Here is a 17,246-nt window from a genome sequence, read left to right as displayed (position 1 = left end):
AAACTGGAACGGCTTGGTGAGCACAAAAACGATGGATTTAGGCCCAGATCTTTGTACTGGGGTGAATGTATGACATTGTTCTGCATTCTGTCCATCAACTGTTGTTTTTGCAATAAAAAAAGGTTTGACACAAACAACATTTTTTCATTCAAAATATAAACATATAACTGAAGGGAACATTGCTTATGACAAATGTACTCTAACCGTAGGGCTGCTAATTCTTTAAATAAAACGATGCGAGATTAGCAGGCAGGAATAACCCTCAGCATGTCAATTAATAAGGATGAAAATGAAGTTGAAGCCTCCGGTAGCCTGTTAATACTTCTAGCAATATTGGTGAAACTGGTACACATTACTGGACTACCTGGGACACATTTCTTGTGCCTCATTTAGAAATTGACAAAAAGATACAATTTCATTAAAAGGTGCAAGCGTTCCACCATCAGCTTACGGTAGATTATGAAGGAGCAAAAAGCGCAATGAAAAAAGAGAAACGAAGTAGGTTCAGTCCAAACACAACCTGTTAGCAACTGAAGAACATAGATGGAAGTGAGTTATACTGGAGGACATCTTTTAAAGGTCTAATTTGATTAAACATTGCCAGTGTCCTTTCCAAAACATTTTCTTCTGTGGATAATTGTGCATTTATCTGACTTGAAATGTCAGCTGCTCACCATTAAAGATGTGCTATGTAAATGTTCTTACAATCTCTACTTTCCCAAGCCAGTCATTGATTGGAGAATCAGAGACCGCCGAACCAAAGTTAAATGTTAGTATTTCTGTCAAACCCATTTGTGTCTGACATTTGTATGTCAAGATTATTTTCTTTACAACATCTCTTCACAATCGGCCCGTCCCCCTCCAAATGGAAAAGAAAATCATGAGTACAAAGATAGTCAACCACTGATTGCGAAACTGTACTCGTACATTATACAAATTTTTCCAAACTAATGTAAAAATTAACTACGCAGGTTTGCAAAAACATGCATTACGTATTTCGAAACATCAGTAATCATTATCTAACAGACTGCAAATGCCCTTTTGACTTATCAATTTCAGCAAGCGAAATTTCAATCAAGTCTAGATAAAATATCCTAATCCTAAACAGGCCAAGTTTGTCACCTAACACTGCTTCTAAGCTGCTTACCACAGAGAAAAAAACTGAATTAAATGCCAAACGGTAGCAGGCAGCACTTGCTTCCTGATTAACCCACAGACAAGCAATGAAAATAAATCTGCACGTGGACTGCTGCAAATTAAATTCCAGTGCTTTTAAGTACAAAAAAGAATTCCATGGGCGAGAGGATTAGCAACTTTGCACCCTGGAATACTAGAATGATTTAATTGTTCCATAATCAAAGCTGCATTATGGAAACATACTTTTTATACATAACACTGCATTTGGAAAAGTAAGCAAACAAAATGCAATATGTTACCGAGATCGCCTCCTCTGAACCTTAATTATACACAAAAGGCTGCCTTCTGTTTTTTACAGATGGTCAGGTTCCTTTTCTCTACACATTTTAGATAATGAGTGGCATGAAGATGAAATGGAACAGGTGTACTGCAAGATAAACATTTCTAAAACACATTCTAATTAACAACTTAAACAGTTAACAACTCGCCTCAATGATCTTCTTGGCTTCTTTGTACTTTGCAGTCTGAAGGAAGGCGAAGAAGAGATCATACAGCATAGTCATTTCTCCCCGCTCTTGACTTACGAAATCCATAGCTTTAATAGAAATTGAATGCAATTAATTACCCATTTTACATGCTGGTGTAATATGTTTTCTTAACACACCATCACTGCTCACTTAACAAACCTTTATGAATGGTACCAACCTTGTAGGAGGAGAATAATAAGCGCTTGAGAACAATAAAAGAAAGAACATTAAGCACCCAGGACTAATTTATCAGATGACTTCATGACATTGGGATTCCACTTTTCCAGTCCTGGACTTTCCAATTAAAAATCAGTACATTGTTGGCGCTGTAGTCTTGTATTTTTTTCTAACTAAATCAATGAGCCTAACAGACCGACTGATGATTTGTAAAAGATAATCTAGGTAAAGGAAAACTGGCAACTACTAACAATGAATCGTTTAACTTTTATAACCATGAGTCAATGGTAGGAATTTCTGAAAGTAAAATGAATAGGTCCAGAACCTATGACAAATACTTATTGGTAGGTTCTCCTTGTAAGCCCATTAGCCTGGAAATGCTGCAGTGTGTGACCAGATCACCTTCCAATAGGGATGGATTCGGCCACGCCAGATGGCAAAAGCTCTACTGATAAAACAGAATTCAAGCAAATTACTGCATGCAAATGCTAGTCCTACACCTCACCGGGCTTTGTAGAATTATTTTGGGCAACCATGTCCTCAAGTTGGCTACATCTAGAAACAGGTAAAAGCTAAGAGTCATGTAGTAAGACTGGTTAGACAGTCAGAACAGGAGAGTTCAAGAATCTCAAAACAGAGGAGCAGTCCTCTGCAACAAACTCGGCACCTTCTTCCATCACAAGAGCAGGCAAATCTACGACAGCTTCCACACCCTAAACCCCACCACTATGCCAGACACCACTGCACGCAGTTAGCTGCACCCCAAAATACAGTGCTCTGCTGGACCCTGCTCACAACAGAGGACAAAATCAAGACCATGAAGAGCACCCACTGAGGAGCCCCATCAGATCCCTGCTCGTACCACATCTTCCACAGAGCAGCCGCTGCAATCGCCCACCAGCTCCGAAGCACCATCAACTACTCCATAGAAACTGCCACCTTCACATTCGACTGGAGACACGCTGAGATCAACCTCCTGCTGAAGAAGCCGTCAGACCAAACAGACCTCAAGAACTTCAGACCCATCTCCCTCCTCCCCTTCCCAGGCAAGGTCATTGAGAAGGCCATTAACGCCCAACTCTCCACGTTTATAGAAGTGAACCACATCCTGGACACCTCCCAATCGGGCTTCCGAGGAAACCACAGCACCGAGACCCCAATTGTCGCCGCCACCGACATCTGCTCTTTCCTCGACTGGGGCGAGACCGATGTCCTCATACTAATGGACCTCTCGGCCACCTTCGACACAGTCTCCCTAATCACGAGACTCCACTACGCCGTACTCCGTGAAAAGGCACTGGACTGGATCCACTCCTTTCTCACTGGCTGTACTCAGTGATGTAGACTACCGCGTTCCACTCAGAACTTAGAGAGATCAGCTGCAGAGTGCCCCAGGGTTGCTCCCTGAGTCCCACCTCTTCAACGTCTACATGGCCTCCCTCCGAGCCATCGTCAGAAACCCAGAGTAAACAGTCTCCTGTGCTGACGACATCCGGCTGATCCTCTCCCTCACTAATGAATCCACAACCGCCAGAACTAACTTCAACAGTAGAATGAATGCCGTTCCTACCTGGATGAAAGACAGCTGCCTCAAGCTCAACTTGGACAAGACCGCAGTACTCATCCTGGGACTCACCCCATCAACCTGGCATGACTCTTGGTGGCCAGGTGCTTTGGGACCCACTCCAACCCCGACGGACCAGGCACGCAACCTCGGCATCATAATGGACTCATCGCTCAATGAACTGCCAAATCAATGCAGTTTCCTCAGCCTGCTACTGCACGCACAGCCTGCTTCGAAAGACATTAAGTTAGCTTCCCACAGAAACTAGAAAGACTGTCACCCAAGCACTCATCACCAGCAGACTCTACTACGGTAACACAAACTACGCCAGCGTCACCCAGAAACAGCTCAAGAAACTACAGAACGTTCAAAACTTAGCAGCAAGACTGGTCCTCGACATCGCTTGCTGCAGCCACCTCACGAAATGTCTCAGACTCACCTTCAAGCTCCTCACACATGCCTACAAAGCTCTCCATAACGAAGGACAAGCATACCAGAACCACTGCCTTGCATTCCATATACCTGCCAGACAACTCCGTTCCACCCAACTTGCCTTTGCCGCCGTCCCAAATACCAGAACCAGAGGAAGTTCATTCTCCTACTGCACCAGCAGAACCTGGAACACCCTGCCTCTCCACCTCAGGCAATCCATGTCACTGACCCAATTCAAGAAGGACCTCAAAACCTGGCTCTTCGAATGATCCTCCACACAAAGGACCAGCAGCAGCCCCTCCCCCCAGCACCTTGAGATCCACACGGGTGAGTAGTCACGCTTCATAAGCTCATGATTGATTGAGTTCTCTGTAGGTTACTGGAGTCTCACCAGCTTTTCCACAAGATCCCTATATTGCTTAAAGAACTCAGCCTCTTTGCACCATGAACCTCCATAGCATCAACAAGTTTTTCTTTCTGAACAAAATAAAAAGCATGTAAAACTGAATTTGGCTATCTCAAGAAAGAGCCCCACTGCGCTCTGATGACTGAAAATTAGGCCAGTTTGTCAGTTAGCATTAAGAATAGTTATTCCAAGGTGCACAAATAACATCGTAAATGAAAAGCATACCAACACTGAAAAAAAAAGACATAATAGCCAGCAGAGAAAACATAGGAGAAAACAATAAAAGAAAAGAAGTAATTGTTCACATTGAACACATTTGGATGAATATAAAAATCAGAGTTCGAAGGGCAAAAGTGGCAAATATCCAACTTGGCATTTAAAAACAAGAGGGATGCACATAACCTTCTTGAGAGTACAGCCTTTATGAGCTGAAAATTAATGTCTTCCACTGAGCACATGATAGAGGCAGTACCAAACAAATAGGAAGTGTGCAGAAGCAAATATACATACATTGAGACTTTTAATCAATCAAAACAAACATATCCACATATGGAGGTGTACCACTATATCTTAATCACCACAGCACACCATCTGGTACATCTTAACATAAATCCACCTTTACTGGACATTAAATTCTAGTATACATATAGACGCCAAGTCTTAAGAAATGTTCTTAAATATGGTTACCCTAACCGTGCTTTATGATCTTACCATTTAAAGCTACTCAGGAGAAAGGCAGACCAAGGAGAACTACAGAGGAGTAGTTGAGTCCTCTGAGAGGAAACACGGTAGCCTCCCTGTATTAAGTGAAGGAGCCTGAGATTGGCTTACGAACGAACACTGGGAAGAGCTGTTACACGCAGACAGGTACTGCAGTGATTCAAGGATTCTCATCACTCTGTAGAGGACAATACATTTGCAGACAGTTCTACAATCCCCATTAGAGTTAGAACCATAGATAATCACGTCACAAAGACTATGTATGAGAAGCATACAAGCCAATGGAGTTTTCAAAAAATGAGCATCCTAACATCTACTTTACAATATATGATGGCATTGGTCAATCTATAAACCAAGGTAGGAGAAGGAGCACCTTGTTGGGGGTGAAAACTAATGTCAAACTCTTCTGCCAGGACAATTCAACACTAATTCTCACTGGTGTACTGTCTTAGAGATGTGTACAAAGTACAGATTAAAGTGAGTTCATATTCAAACCTGTCCTAGCTATTCGAATCACCTAAAGTGATCAGTTTTTAGGTCTCGACGAGCCCAGCGCATGCGCTGGCTCGGAGAGACATTTTGGAGGTGAGTTTTCAAAGTGCTGCTGGCTGGCCTAGCACTTGCGTTCACGCGATCGTGCATGTGCGAACCACTAGCCTTCAGCAGCACTTGGAAAACTCGTGCTCTTTAGCGAGTCATCGCAATCACTTTCGCTTTCAGAGCGATCGCGATGAGTTTCGCTTTTATGGCCGCGCGGCCAATGCTTGTTACTCAAGTTCACTGCGCAGGCCAGAGGCTATATTCCAAACTTCAGAGTGATGCACATGTAGCATGCTATTTTCTGCGTGTTGCCAAAGTGTCAATGAAATTAAGTGCATTAAATTAAACACCCCATAAAACACAATTACCTCCAAACATCCTGATATGGACACAAGTATTTAGGTGTTCTGCACTGCACAAATATTAAACAATATCTAAAAATAAATTTTCTGTTCACTACATCTCCTTTCCACATGTGGATTACAATTTTACGACCACAATGACAGGCATTCTTAGATCAAACTTGAGAAGCAATCATCAAAATTCATAAAACCCTACTCTCCATAAACCAAAATCTTAAAAAGAGGCGAACCCCTTACATGGCATTTTATAACTGGGCATGCAAATAGATTGTTTGCCCTGTTTGCTCTCGAATAAGGAATACAGAAGCCAGAGTGTCTCCAACCATATGCACGCCACTGTGGCAAGCATACTATGGAGCCAACATGTTGTACACCTAACTTACTGAGTTTTTGGTCTGCTCCAGTTTTCAAACGTAAACGATAGTGCCCTTTCTACAGAGCGAAATACTGCTGTTTCAACTTTTATACGCGCTTTAAGTTAAAGACTTCGTAAGGATGAAAGGCTGGGTTTGAGTGGCTGAGTTTGAAAGATGCCATGTTTAATTCACACAGCTATTCTGCCAGCTTGAGGGAAAACCAGCCTGATTGAGGATTAATTCATAACGAAAAAATGTGGCAGTAAACAAAATCCGCCTTTTTGCTTATGCAAGTAGGTTCGACGATCAACAACAACGATCTGTCTGTGCTCCTTACTAAGCAAGAAGCAAAACGTGTCCAAGGTAAATTGACCCAAGTTTCTGCACATGTGCAAACTTTCAACTGGCACAGCTGCCACGAAAACAAACCATTGGTGCATGTGGCACGATTGCCACCGACAGTTCAGAAGGTAGGGGAAATACATGACAACACAACAATGATGTATTGGCATGCTTATGGGTTGACACCTGTTTCCAAAGCTTCACGGATTCAAATGGTTGTCACAGTTTTACACTAGGGTCACAGATCTTTTGTTTTCTGCTGTAGAAAAATAACTTCCAGTCTCGACCACTCCCTCTGCCATTTCTCACCAAAGTGCTATGTACGAGCACAAAGGAGCAAGCCGGGTAATTTCCTCCTTCACACCACTGGAGAGTCAGAAACAAGGGGGCACAAACATTCCCAAGCCATTTCAAAAAGTAAAAGGCTTCCAATTAACACATGCGGAAGGAACAAGCCAAGTACCAGGCCAGGAGCACAGGACAGAAGCAGATTTTCCGTTAGAAATATTCCCACCTGTTCTGCACATGGCAGAACTCTCTACACCCAGCACTGCGTCACCCTCTGAGAATTCTCAATTTCTGCTGCAGTATGACCATTGCCAACAGTGCAGAAACACGTCGTGGCAATAAACTTATTTACATTGAGTCGAGGCCCTTCCTTCTTAGGAACGTCCTAATAGAAGGCCGCCTTCAACATCAAAGAGCTCCATTGTTTAGGGCCGTCATTCCTTCACGCAGATTATTCTTGGGCTTTGGGGGCGGTGGGTATACACACACCATCCCGCTGAGAAGATACTAGCATCTTTACAAGCATTCAAAGTACATCATTTAAAATATCCTTCAGTACTAAAGAGGGTTTACTAGAAGGAAGTACTGCGAAAACCAAAAGAAGTTACTTCCTTGCAAGCACAGTTCTCCAGCGTGTACTATCTGCCATTACAGCTGTTGGTTACCTAAGAATTTAGGCAACTTACAAAAAAGTGTTGAATTTACAATGAATGCGTTTAAAATGTGTGAAACTCGACTACAAGCGCCTTACGGATTTATGTAGCTGATGGTAAACATGCCAGGTTCACAAAACTAAAATGCAAGGGGCTAGTTATTAATAGTGCACCAGTTGGAGTGGCACCTGGGCCTAGTGGTTGCAGGGGGCTACTGCACCCAAATTATAGTTGTTTACTATCCAACTGGGAGCTGAGTGGGCATATTTTTCTCACCTGCAACAGGGCCCATTGCACTGTTGCTGCACCACAGCTAAAATGATACATATTTTATTGTGAAACGAATCTTTCGAAAATAGGGATTTAGAAACGCATTTCTTTTTCTTTCTCGGTAATAAAATTTCGGAGCTGTATCACACTTAACAAAAGAAAGCAAAGGCAGCAGGGTCTACGAATCTTTACCCAGATATCTGAGATTTTCTGCACATACTCATCTACTAAGCGAAGTTCCACATTCAGAGCATTTTGGAGAGTGGGCCTCCTCAAGAGATGAGAGGGTGTCTGGACCTTGTTCATGGGCCTCCAATATAAGGTCACAGTGTCTCTCATCTCTATATACATTAACACCTCAATGGAGTTTAGGAATTAGGTTTATAGATATCTGTCGGTCTACTGTCCAGGTAACAACACATCGACACAGAGAATTGGCCTGTAGATAAACCACGGTTTTTACTGCAGCAAGGCACTTCGGTTACAAACAACCGTCACGGCTCCATTTCTCCTCTTGCATACATTCACCATGCACGTACACAGCTCTCCCATACACACGTGCATCAGGCCAAGTACACCAAATACAGTACCTAAGGCACAATTTGGCTAGGGACTGATTGTGCCACATATGCTGCTGTCTGCCCAGTCAGGCCCATCACAGGCTAAACCCGTTATAGGTTGTAATCAATTATATTCTGCTGATGGAAGGGGTCCACACGTCGTATTTGGCACCTGCAACTTTTGTACCCAAGAGTGCTTTGTATATTGAGGCTTAGGAGTTTATTCTTATGACGGGAAAGTAAGTGGTCATAATTTTCCTACTATAATAGTGGCTAGCCCTTCATGAAAGATCCACTGAAACATTACATCCTCAGGCCCGCTGTGGCCAACATCTATAACGTTTCTAGAAAACGGTGCATGCCTCCGGCTATCTTTGCAGCATGGAAAAACTCGTTTTAGCAAGACATTAAAAACCGGTATGATTTAGCCACTTAGTGGGCATCCTCTGTGATTAATGAATTCCATTCATTAATAAACATAAGCATTTCATACGGGATGGGCTTGGGTATTTTCATGTGGTCTATAGGATCTAGCCATTTCCCGGTTGGGTTAAAAAGTTGACAAACTGTAATCGGGCAACTAGAGTTGTTAATATTACTAAACACCAGGGCTCTTTAAACTAGGGAGCAGGCCTCCCTTGACGGGCCTTAAGTGATCCTGGGGGAGGGGCGCCAGGCTCTGGCCAAAAGAAGCATTATGCTGATAACTGTCCTTTGTTTCAAGTGAAACAAGCATTGGCATAGCCAATAGGTCTCGCCTTTGGGACCTTTCCAAGTGTTTAGCTATGCAACAGTTAATGTTGTTGCTGTAAGGATATGTGCTGCATAACTAAATACTTATAAGGTCCAAAAGGCGAGACCTATTGGCTATGCCAATGCTTGTTTTTAAAGTGTTACAACATCTGTTTCCTCCCGTTCTCATGCCAGAGTGGGACCTCAAATTGGTCCTCTCACATATTTGATGTGCACTTCCTTTAAGCCCCCTCACAGCTGTCCCCTGCAGCTTCTCAACCTCAAAACTGTGTCCCTCATCGCCATAACCTAGACGCAGTGGGTAAGAGACCTTCATGCTCTCTGTGTCACACCACCTTCTTCCAAGACAACAAGGCTCTGTGAAAGCAAGCATCCTTCCTTACAAAAGTTGTGATGCCATTCCACATCGGTCCAACCATTACCCTACCAGTGTTTTATGCTATGCCTCATTAGGAGGATAGACTCCATCGACTGGACCCCAAAAGAGCATCAAGCTTACAGACATCGATCGTACCAGAGAACACTGGGTGGACGATCAGCTCTTTGTGAGGTTCTAAGAAGCGGAAAAAGGCAAAGCCTTGCAGAAAAGGATGATGGCCCGCTGGATTGGTTATGCTTTAGTCAAAAAGCGGCCTCCGAAAGGACTGTAGACTCATTCCACCTGGTCAAAAGCAGCTACCATTGCGTTGGCACAGAGTTTTTGTTCTGTACATCAGCCAGGCAGCTATGTGAGCATCACTCCATACGTTCACGAAGCACTACTGTCCGGATAGCCAAGTTCTCCGACCGATACATTTTGCCCACTCGCTCTTGCAGGACTTTTTGGTTTGAATCAGTTCACCAACCCACCTCAAAATAGGTATTGCTTTGGTAGCTACTCAAAAAGTGAGAAATCTGCGGTTAGAAGTCTCTATCAGAAAAACAAGCAACTTAACTTCAATAACGCTCTATCTGGTAGAGACTCTAAGTGCAGGTTTCTCACTGACACTCCTATCCTCCCCCTTCTGTGACTGTACTCTAACCAATAATCTAATCCCATGTCTAGCAATCTACACACTGGTCACAATCAAATTGTTACAGGGGCTCTGCACCTGGGGGCGCGGACAGTTTAGAAAGCACCAAAAGTCAGTGCATGGGAATGGCACCAAAATAGGTTTGGCACATTTCCAGAACGTAACATAGTCAGTGCAGAGCTGCACCATGCCACGCAAAGCTGCACAGAGGTACTGCTGAAAAAGATTTCCATATCCAGACTGAGGCTTGTGGAATATTAAAAAGGTGAGGACCCTGGGGTTAGAATTCTATAGCAAACTATATTTTGGTAGCATCTATTTCGTCAGTTTATTAATATTATGGCACACGCTTACGCCTATTAAAAAAAAAGCAATGACAAATATTTATTATACAACATTAAACTGGGTGCAACTGGAGTAGAATCAGAAGGCTCTCTCCCGCTGAGGCACATCTGTACAGGCTCAACCTAATCAAGGGTAGGTTTTTCATAAATCCTAATTTCCACCTGAAGCAGTTTGTTTGAGATCATGGTAAGAAGAGTCTTAGGAAAAGGAGTAAATACGCTGATTGAATGTTTAAGTCTTGATGGTCCAAGGTTAAGTCGAAACCACATTCACTTTTCATTGAGAAGACTTGTTTTTCCAGAGCTGCTCGCACAGGGTTGTCAGACTATCACCCATACAGGAGTTCCTGCCACTGCCAAAGGTCAAATACTGATGTTGCAGCTGGTTCTGCAGAACGATATGAAGACATCTCATAGACTGCTACCAAAGCCCACTTATATCCAGGTACTACAAATGTGCTCCCAAATCTTGTTAAGAGAAACATCTAATAATATTTTAAGCTGAGAATCCATTTGGAAGACCTTTGTACCGCATGCATCATAGCAGATCTTGACTAGCATTTTGCTTTCCCCAAAATAAGAACATAATTTCCTCTGACTTCGCTACGAAGATATCACCAGCAATTTCATCCTCATAACTGGTTGAGGCACTAGAATAAAAGGTACAATGAGCCATAACATTCTCAGAATTTTAACTAATAGATTTGATTTGTCTTGTACAATGAATCAGTTATGTGACCAAGTTCTTGTCACCTACAGCATCATCCCTTCCCTGGAGGGTTCCTTCAAAAGTCAGTTATCCTTTAAAGGGACTTCTCTCACTTCCTGCTGCTCCAGATGAGTAGCCAAGAAAGCAAACACCTTTGTTAAAAACACAATATGAAATCAAATAGCAGCAGTCTGAATCCCAGAGATACCATCCAATCATTGTCTCAGCGCTCGTAACATTTGCACCAGAGTCCAACCTGGACAGAAACGTATCTGGAGCCCAACCCCAATTACATTTGCATTCCATGCTATAGATTGTTTTAACACAAAAGCTAAGTATCTCTTCAATTTAGTTCCAAGAATTATATAAATGCATGTAAACACGGAAAATATTCCAAAGCATTAATAATTTACCTTTTTGTAGGAGCTCGGTGTCTCCTCTTTCTACGAGTTTACAAAGCACGTCATGGAGCCTTGGCAGACAGTTGTACTTCTTGTAGCAGTCAATCGAAGCCTCTAGAGCAGCAGGTGCATCATCCCTTAAAATAAACGAACCCAGAAGGGTTTAACAATAAATAAGAGCTCACAATTGAAGAGTGTGCAATTTAAAAAAAATTACACATTGCATTCTAAAAGACAGCATAACAAGAGGCAAGTTAAATCATAGTCAACTTTAAAATGAATAGAACAAAAACTGCATCTGAAATGGAACTTAGAGGAGGCATCAACGCCCTAGAATACTGCTGCTTTAAGACTGAAAGTGACAGCTGATCCAGTGTTCTTGCACAAAAACCTTCAGTGAGTAGCAGGATTGTTTCCCATGGAAAGTGGGACTGAGAAGGCTAGTGTCAAGGGCGTCAGCAAGAATTCATTGCAAGCAAAAGGAAACCGAAAAGGAGAAAGTTTGAGAAACTGTCTAACGATATTAGAAGATTAAGTAATAAGCTTTGTAGGGAGAGCTTTTGTGTCTTGATTAGTCCGAGAGCTGTACAGGATCACTGTGTACATGTAGTTCTACATGATAACTAGATCATGTTTTGTTTTATGTTTTGAATAGTAATTTAATTTTTTGCTTCTCACATTTACTCAAAATGGTGTGACCGAGATATTCTATTTCTCCCATGGGTAAACCTGCACTTTTCTATGCTAACTGATTATTCTGCCTCTTTCAGTATATATATATATATATATATACATACACTATATATTATCTACTGGCGATCGCCAGTAGATAGTTCTAGTTAGGACCGTGTTTCCATAGGAAATCCGCAACATTCTATTTGGAATAACTTTGGCGCCGGTTGACGAATCCTCGCGAAATTTTCAAAATAGGTGGGGCGCTCCGCTCCTACCCTGAAAGTCTCGGGGGGGATTAGTCAAGCGGGGGCTGAGAAAAAAGGGGGGTCCCAAAACGCGTTTTCCCCATGCAATTTTCCATAGGGACCTTTAGTCCAAGGTACAGCCCGAACGGCTGAACAGAATTACTTGAAATTTGGCAGAGAGGTAGTCCTCAGCTCAGGGATGTGCCTTTTGCATATATGGAGTCAATCAGTTCAGTAGTTCCTGAGAAAATTGCAGTTAAAAGCACATACATATCTATAGCCGCGCACCGTGCGCGCACCCTTACATGCGCGAGCGTAATTCTGATTGGTTGTTACATGTCAGTCAACGTTCGAATCGGTCGAAATCAGGAAGTGTCGGCCGCCATTTTGTTTGTTTTCAGTGCGAGAGTGAAAAAGGAAGGTGGCGAACGCGAAAAGGGGGCAGGGTAGAGAGTTCCTGACCCCCTAGCCTTTGTCAGGGGGTCCCTGAAGGACCCCGAAGGCAGAAAAAACATTTTAATGGTTTTTTTTTTTTTAAATCGCGGGGGTGCACGGTGAAAAACCCAAAAAAATTAAAATAATTTTTTTTAACATTTTTAATACATAGTTTATTGTAAAATAAATATATAAAAAAAATAATAATACATACATAACTTAGCATTTAAAAAACCTTTGAAACTCACTGAAAAACCATAGGTTTCACACGTTATAGTTAGCTGTACATTTCACTCGTAAAAAAACAATGAAATTCCACGTTATAGTTAGATCAGGTAACTATAACTTGCGCGACCGCAATCCACAATGTGTCATTTCAGATGTCATCATTGATGTCATGAGTGATGTCACTGACCATGTCATGAGTGATGTAATATGTGACGTCATCAGCAGTGCATTGTGGGCGCGCAAGTTATAGTTACCTGATCTAACTACAACGTGGAATTTCATTGGTTTTTTACAAGTGAAATGTACAGCTAACTATAACGTGTGTGAAACCTATGGTTTTTTAAGTGAATATATATATATATATATATATATATATATATATATATATATATATATATATATTCACTGAAAAAATCATAGGTTTCACACACATTATAGTTACGAATTAGCATTTAAAAAACCTTGCAAATTCACTTAAAAAACCATAGGTTTCACACATGTTATAGTTAGCTGGACATTTCACTCGTGAAAAACCAATGAAATTTCCCCGTTATAGTTAGTGCAGGCAACTATAACTCACGCGACCGCAATCCTCTGCTGATGACGTCAGATATTACATCACTGTATTTAGTCACTTATTCACCCATGTCTTCTTCCATTAATCTTTAGCTATACATATATTACAAATATTTATTTTTCAGAAAGACACATATGTCATCAGCAGAGGATTGCGGTCGCGCGAGTTATAGTTGCCTGCACTAACTATAACGGGGGAATTTCATTGGTTTTTCACGAGTGAAATGTCCAGCTAACTATAACATGTGTGAAACCTATGGTTTTTTCAGTGAATTTGCAAGGTTTTTAAAATGTTAATTCCTAACTATAACGTGTGTGAAACCTATGGTTTTTTCAGTTAATTTGTACGGTTTTTTAAATGCTAAGTTATTAATATATTTTTTTTTAATTTTACAGTGCGCGCACCGTGCGCCCACTTTACGCAGTTCGGACCGTGCGCGCACGGTGCGCAACGTTCGCGGAATTTTTTCCGTTTCCACCGTGCGCGCACGTTGCGCGCACTCCGCGATTTTTCGCGAAAAAAATTACAACTCTTTTTGGACCCTTGGGGGTCCTTCTGGGACCCCCTGACAAATGCTAGGGGGTCAGGAACTGTCCAGCCTGCCCCCTTTTCACGTTCTCAACCTTTGTTTTTCACCCCCTCAGAGTGCGAGAGACAAAATGGCGGCCGACACTTCCTGGTTTCGACCGATTCGAATGTTTACTAAGATCTAACAACCAATCAGAATTGCGCTCGCGCACGGCAGGGTGCGCACGGTGCGCGCGTATAGATATATATATGCTTTTAAATGCTATTTTCTCAGGAAATACTGAACAGGTTTACACCAGACCTGCAAAAGGCACTTCTTTGACCTTATGGCTACCTCACGTAATTCTGTTCAGCCGTTCGGGCTGTAGCTGCGACTAAAGTCCCTATTGAAAAATCCATGGGGAATACGCGTTTTGGGACCCCCCCTTTTTCTCGGCCCCCGCTTGACGAATCCCCCCGAGACTTTCAGGGAAGGAGCGGAGCGCCCCATTAGTTTTGAAAATTTCGCGAGGATTCGTCAACCGGCGCCAAAGTAATTCAAAATAGAATTTTGAGATTTCCTATGGAAACTCGGTCCTAACTATAACTATCTACTGGCGACCGCCAGCAGATAATATATATATATATATATATATATATATATATATACATACACACACACATATATATATTCCCCTATTGGAACAGCGAGTGGGGATTGAGGACACTCCATTTCAGCAGAGGTCCATCCAGGACTTCCAATTTTCCCGCAGAACATTGCCATGAACATTCTGTGACTGCAACTCCCATCAGCCAATATACAGACGCAATCAGCGCAGCCCATTCGGGGCGTATAATAGCGGCATTACCAAGGGAAGGGGCGGTATCAGAACGGCTTTCCGAGCACACCGCTGCCTCTGATGAAGGCGTCTAACGACTCGGAAACGCGTTAGGCGTTCAACGGTCTGCCCAGCTGCGAAAGGATTCTGCCGATATGATGTGTCCATACCCATTAAAGGCTTTAAAGCGCACACCGTAGTTCGAGTGCGGCTCATTCCGGAGGGAACCTTGGAGCCATGATGTTTGGGCGGCTTTCCCCGCCGCCGAGACCGCACCATCCCTTATCTAAGGGAGCCAGGGGGAATGTCTGATGTTATTCCCCTATTGGAACAGCGAGTGGGGATTGAGGACACTCCATTTCAGCCGAGGTCCATCCAGGACTTTCAATTTCCCCGCAGAACATTGCCATGAACATTCTGTGACTGCAACTCCCATCAGCCAATATACAGTCGCAATCAGCGCAGCCCATTCGGGGCGTATAATAGCGGCATTACAAAGGGAAGGGTCGGTATCAGAACAGCTTTCCGAGCACACCGCTGCCTCTGATGAAGGAGTCTAACGACTCGGAAACGCGTTAGACGTTCAACGGTCTGCCCAGCTGCGAAAGGATTCTGCCAATATGATGTGTCCATACCCATTGAAGGCTTTAAAGCACACACCGTTGTTCGAGTGCGGCTCATTCCGGAGGGAACCTTGGAGCCATGATACATATATACACATATATATATATATATATATATATATATATATATATATAGATTTGGCAGAGAGGTAGTCCTCAGCTCAGGGATGTGCCTATATATATATATATATATATATATATATATATATATATATATATATATATATATATATATTCACTGAAAAAACCATAGGTTTCACACATGTTGTAGTTAGCTGGACATTTTACTGATAAAAAACCAATGAAATTCCCCCGTTATAGTTACTGCAGGCAACTATAACTCACGCGACCGCAATCCTCTGCTGATGCTAATACTGTATTTAGACACTTATTTGCCCATGTCTTCTTCCATTAAATTTTAGCTTTACATATATTACAAATATTTTTTTTTCATAAAGACACATGTCATCAGCAGAAGATTGCGGTCGCGTGAGTTATAGTTGCCTGCAGTAACTATAACGGGGGAATTTCATTGGTTTTTTATCAGTAAAATGTCCAGCTAACTACAACATGTGTGAAACCTATGGTTTTTTCAGTGAATTTGCAAGGTTTTTTAAATGCTAAGTTACTTTACGCCATTCGTGGCGTGCGCGCCCAGTTAACGCAGTTCGTTCCGTGCGCGCACAGTGAGCACGCGGTGCGCTTCGCGCACCGCGCGCCCACTTTACGCAGTTAGTGCCGTGCACGCACAGTGGTCACGCGGTGCGCTGCGCGCACCGCGTGCCCACGTTAAGCGGGATGGGCCATGTACGCACGATGCGCTTCGCGCACCGTGCGTACATGGGGGACATATTTTGCGCATCTTTGTGAAATGTATTCTTCGGGCACCATTTGCACACGGGGTGGGGAGAATGTGGATAGTTTTTTTTTTTTTTTATAATTTTTTACCGTGCGCGGTTTTCGGCGATTTTCCGAAAAAAAAAATTTTTTTTTTTTTGGGCTTGGGGGTGGTTTGGGGACCCCTGTATCAATGCTGGGTGGTTAGGATCTCATGAAACTGCCTCTTTACATATATTTGGGGTACGTTTTTGCTGCCCAACTCAGGAAGCGAGAGAGAAAATGGCGGCCGCCGCTTCCTGGTTTCGACCGACTCGAATGTTTACTAAGATCTAAGAGCCAATCAGAATCGCGCTCGCGCACGCCACCGTACGCGTACGGTAAGCTTACGGTAAGCGCACGGTAAGCTGCCACAGATATATATATTGATTTAAAGGCTATTTTCTCAGAATCTACTGAACAGATTTACACCAAACCTACAAAAGGCACTTCCTTGACCTGGGGACTACCTCTCTGCCAAATTTCATTAAATCCTGTTCAGCCGTTCGGGCTGTAGCCCTGTCTAAAGGTCCTATGGAAAAATGCATGGGAAAAACGCGTTTTAGGACCCCCCTTTTATCTCAGCCCCCGCTTGACGAATCCCCCCGAGACTTTCAGGGTAGGAGCGGAGCGTAGCGCCCCACCTATTTTGAAAAATTTGCGAGGATTCGTCGACCGGCGCCAAAG

General features: G+C 42.8%; 1 protein-coding gene across 1 annotated transcript in view; it reads right to left on the bottom strand.

Annotated features, from left to right (window-relative positions):
- Window positions 1-17,246, bottom strand: part of LRPPRC (leucine rich pentatricopeptide repeat containing) — a 665,201-nt gene that overhangs the window by 218,587 nt on the left and 429,368 nt on the right. The window contains exons 24-25 of the mRNA XM_085612780.1: window positions 11,567-11,691; window positions 1,626-1,732 (exon numbers count right to left, since the gene is read on the bottom strand). Coding sequence (XP_085468906.1) covers window positions 1,626-1,732; window positions 11,567-11,691 — 232 coding nt within the window. The remainder of the gene's footprint in view (window positions 1-1,625; window positions 1,733-11,566; window positions 11,692-17,246) is intronic.

This window comes from Triturus cristatus, chromosome 6 (genome assembly GCF_964204655.1).
Source record: "Triturus cristatus chromosome 6, aTriCri1.1, whole genome shotgun sequence".
NCBI lineage: Eukaryota > Metazoa > Chordata > Amphibia > Caudata > Salamandridae > Triturus > Triturus cristatus.
Note: the sequence above shows the minus strand (reverse complement) of the source record. Positions and strands in the feature narration are given on the sequence as shown.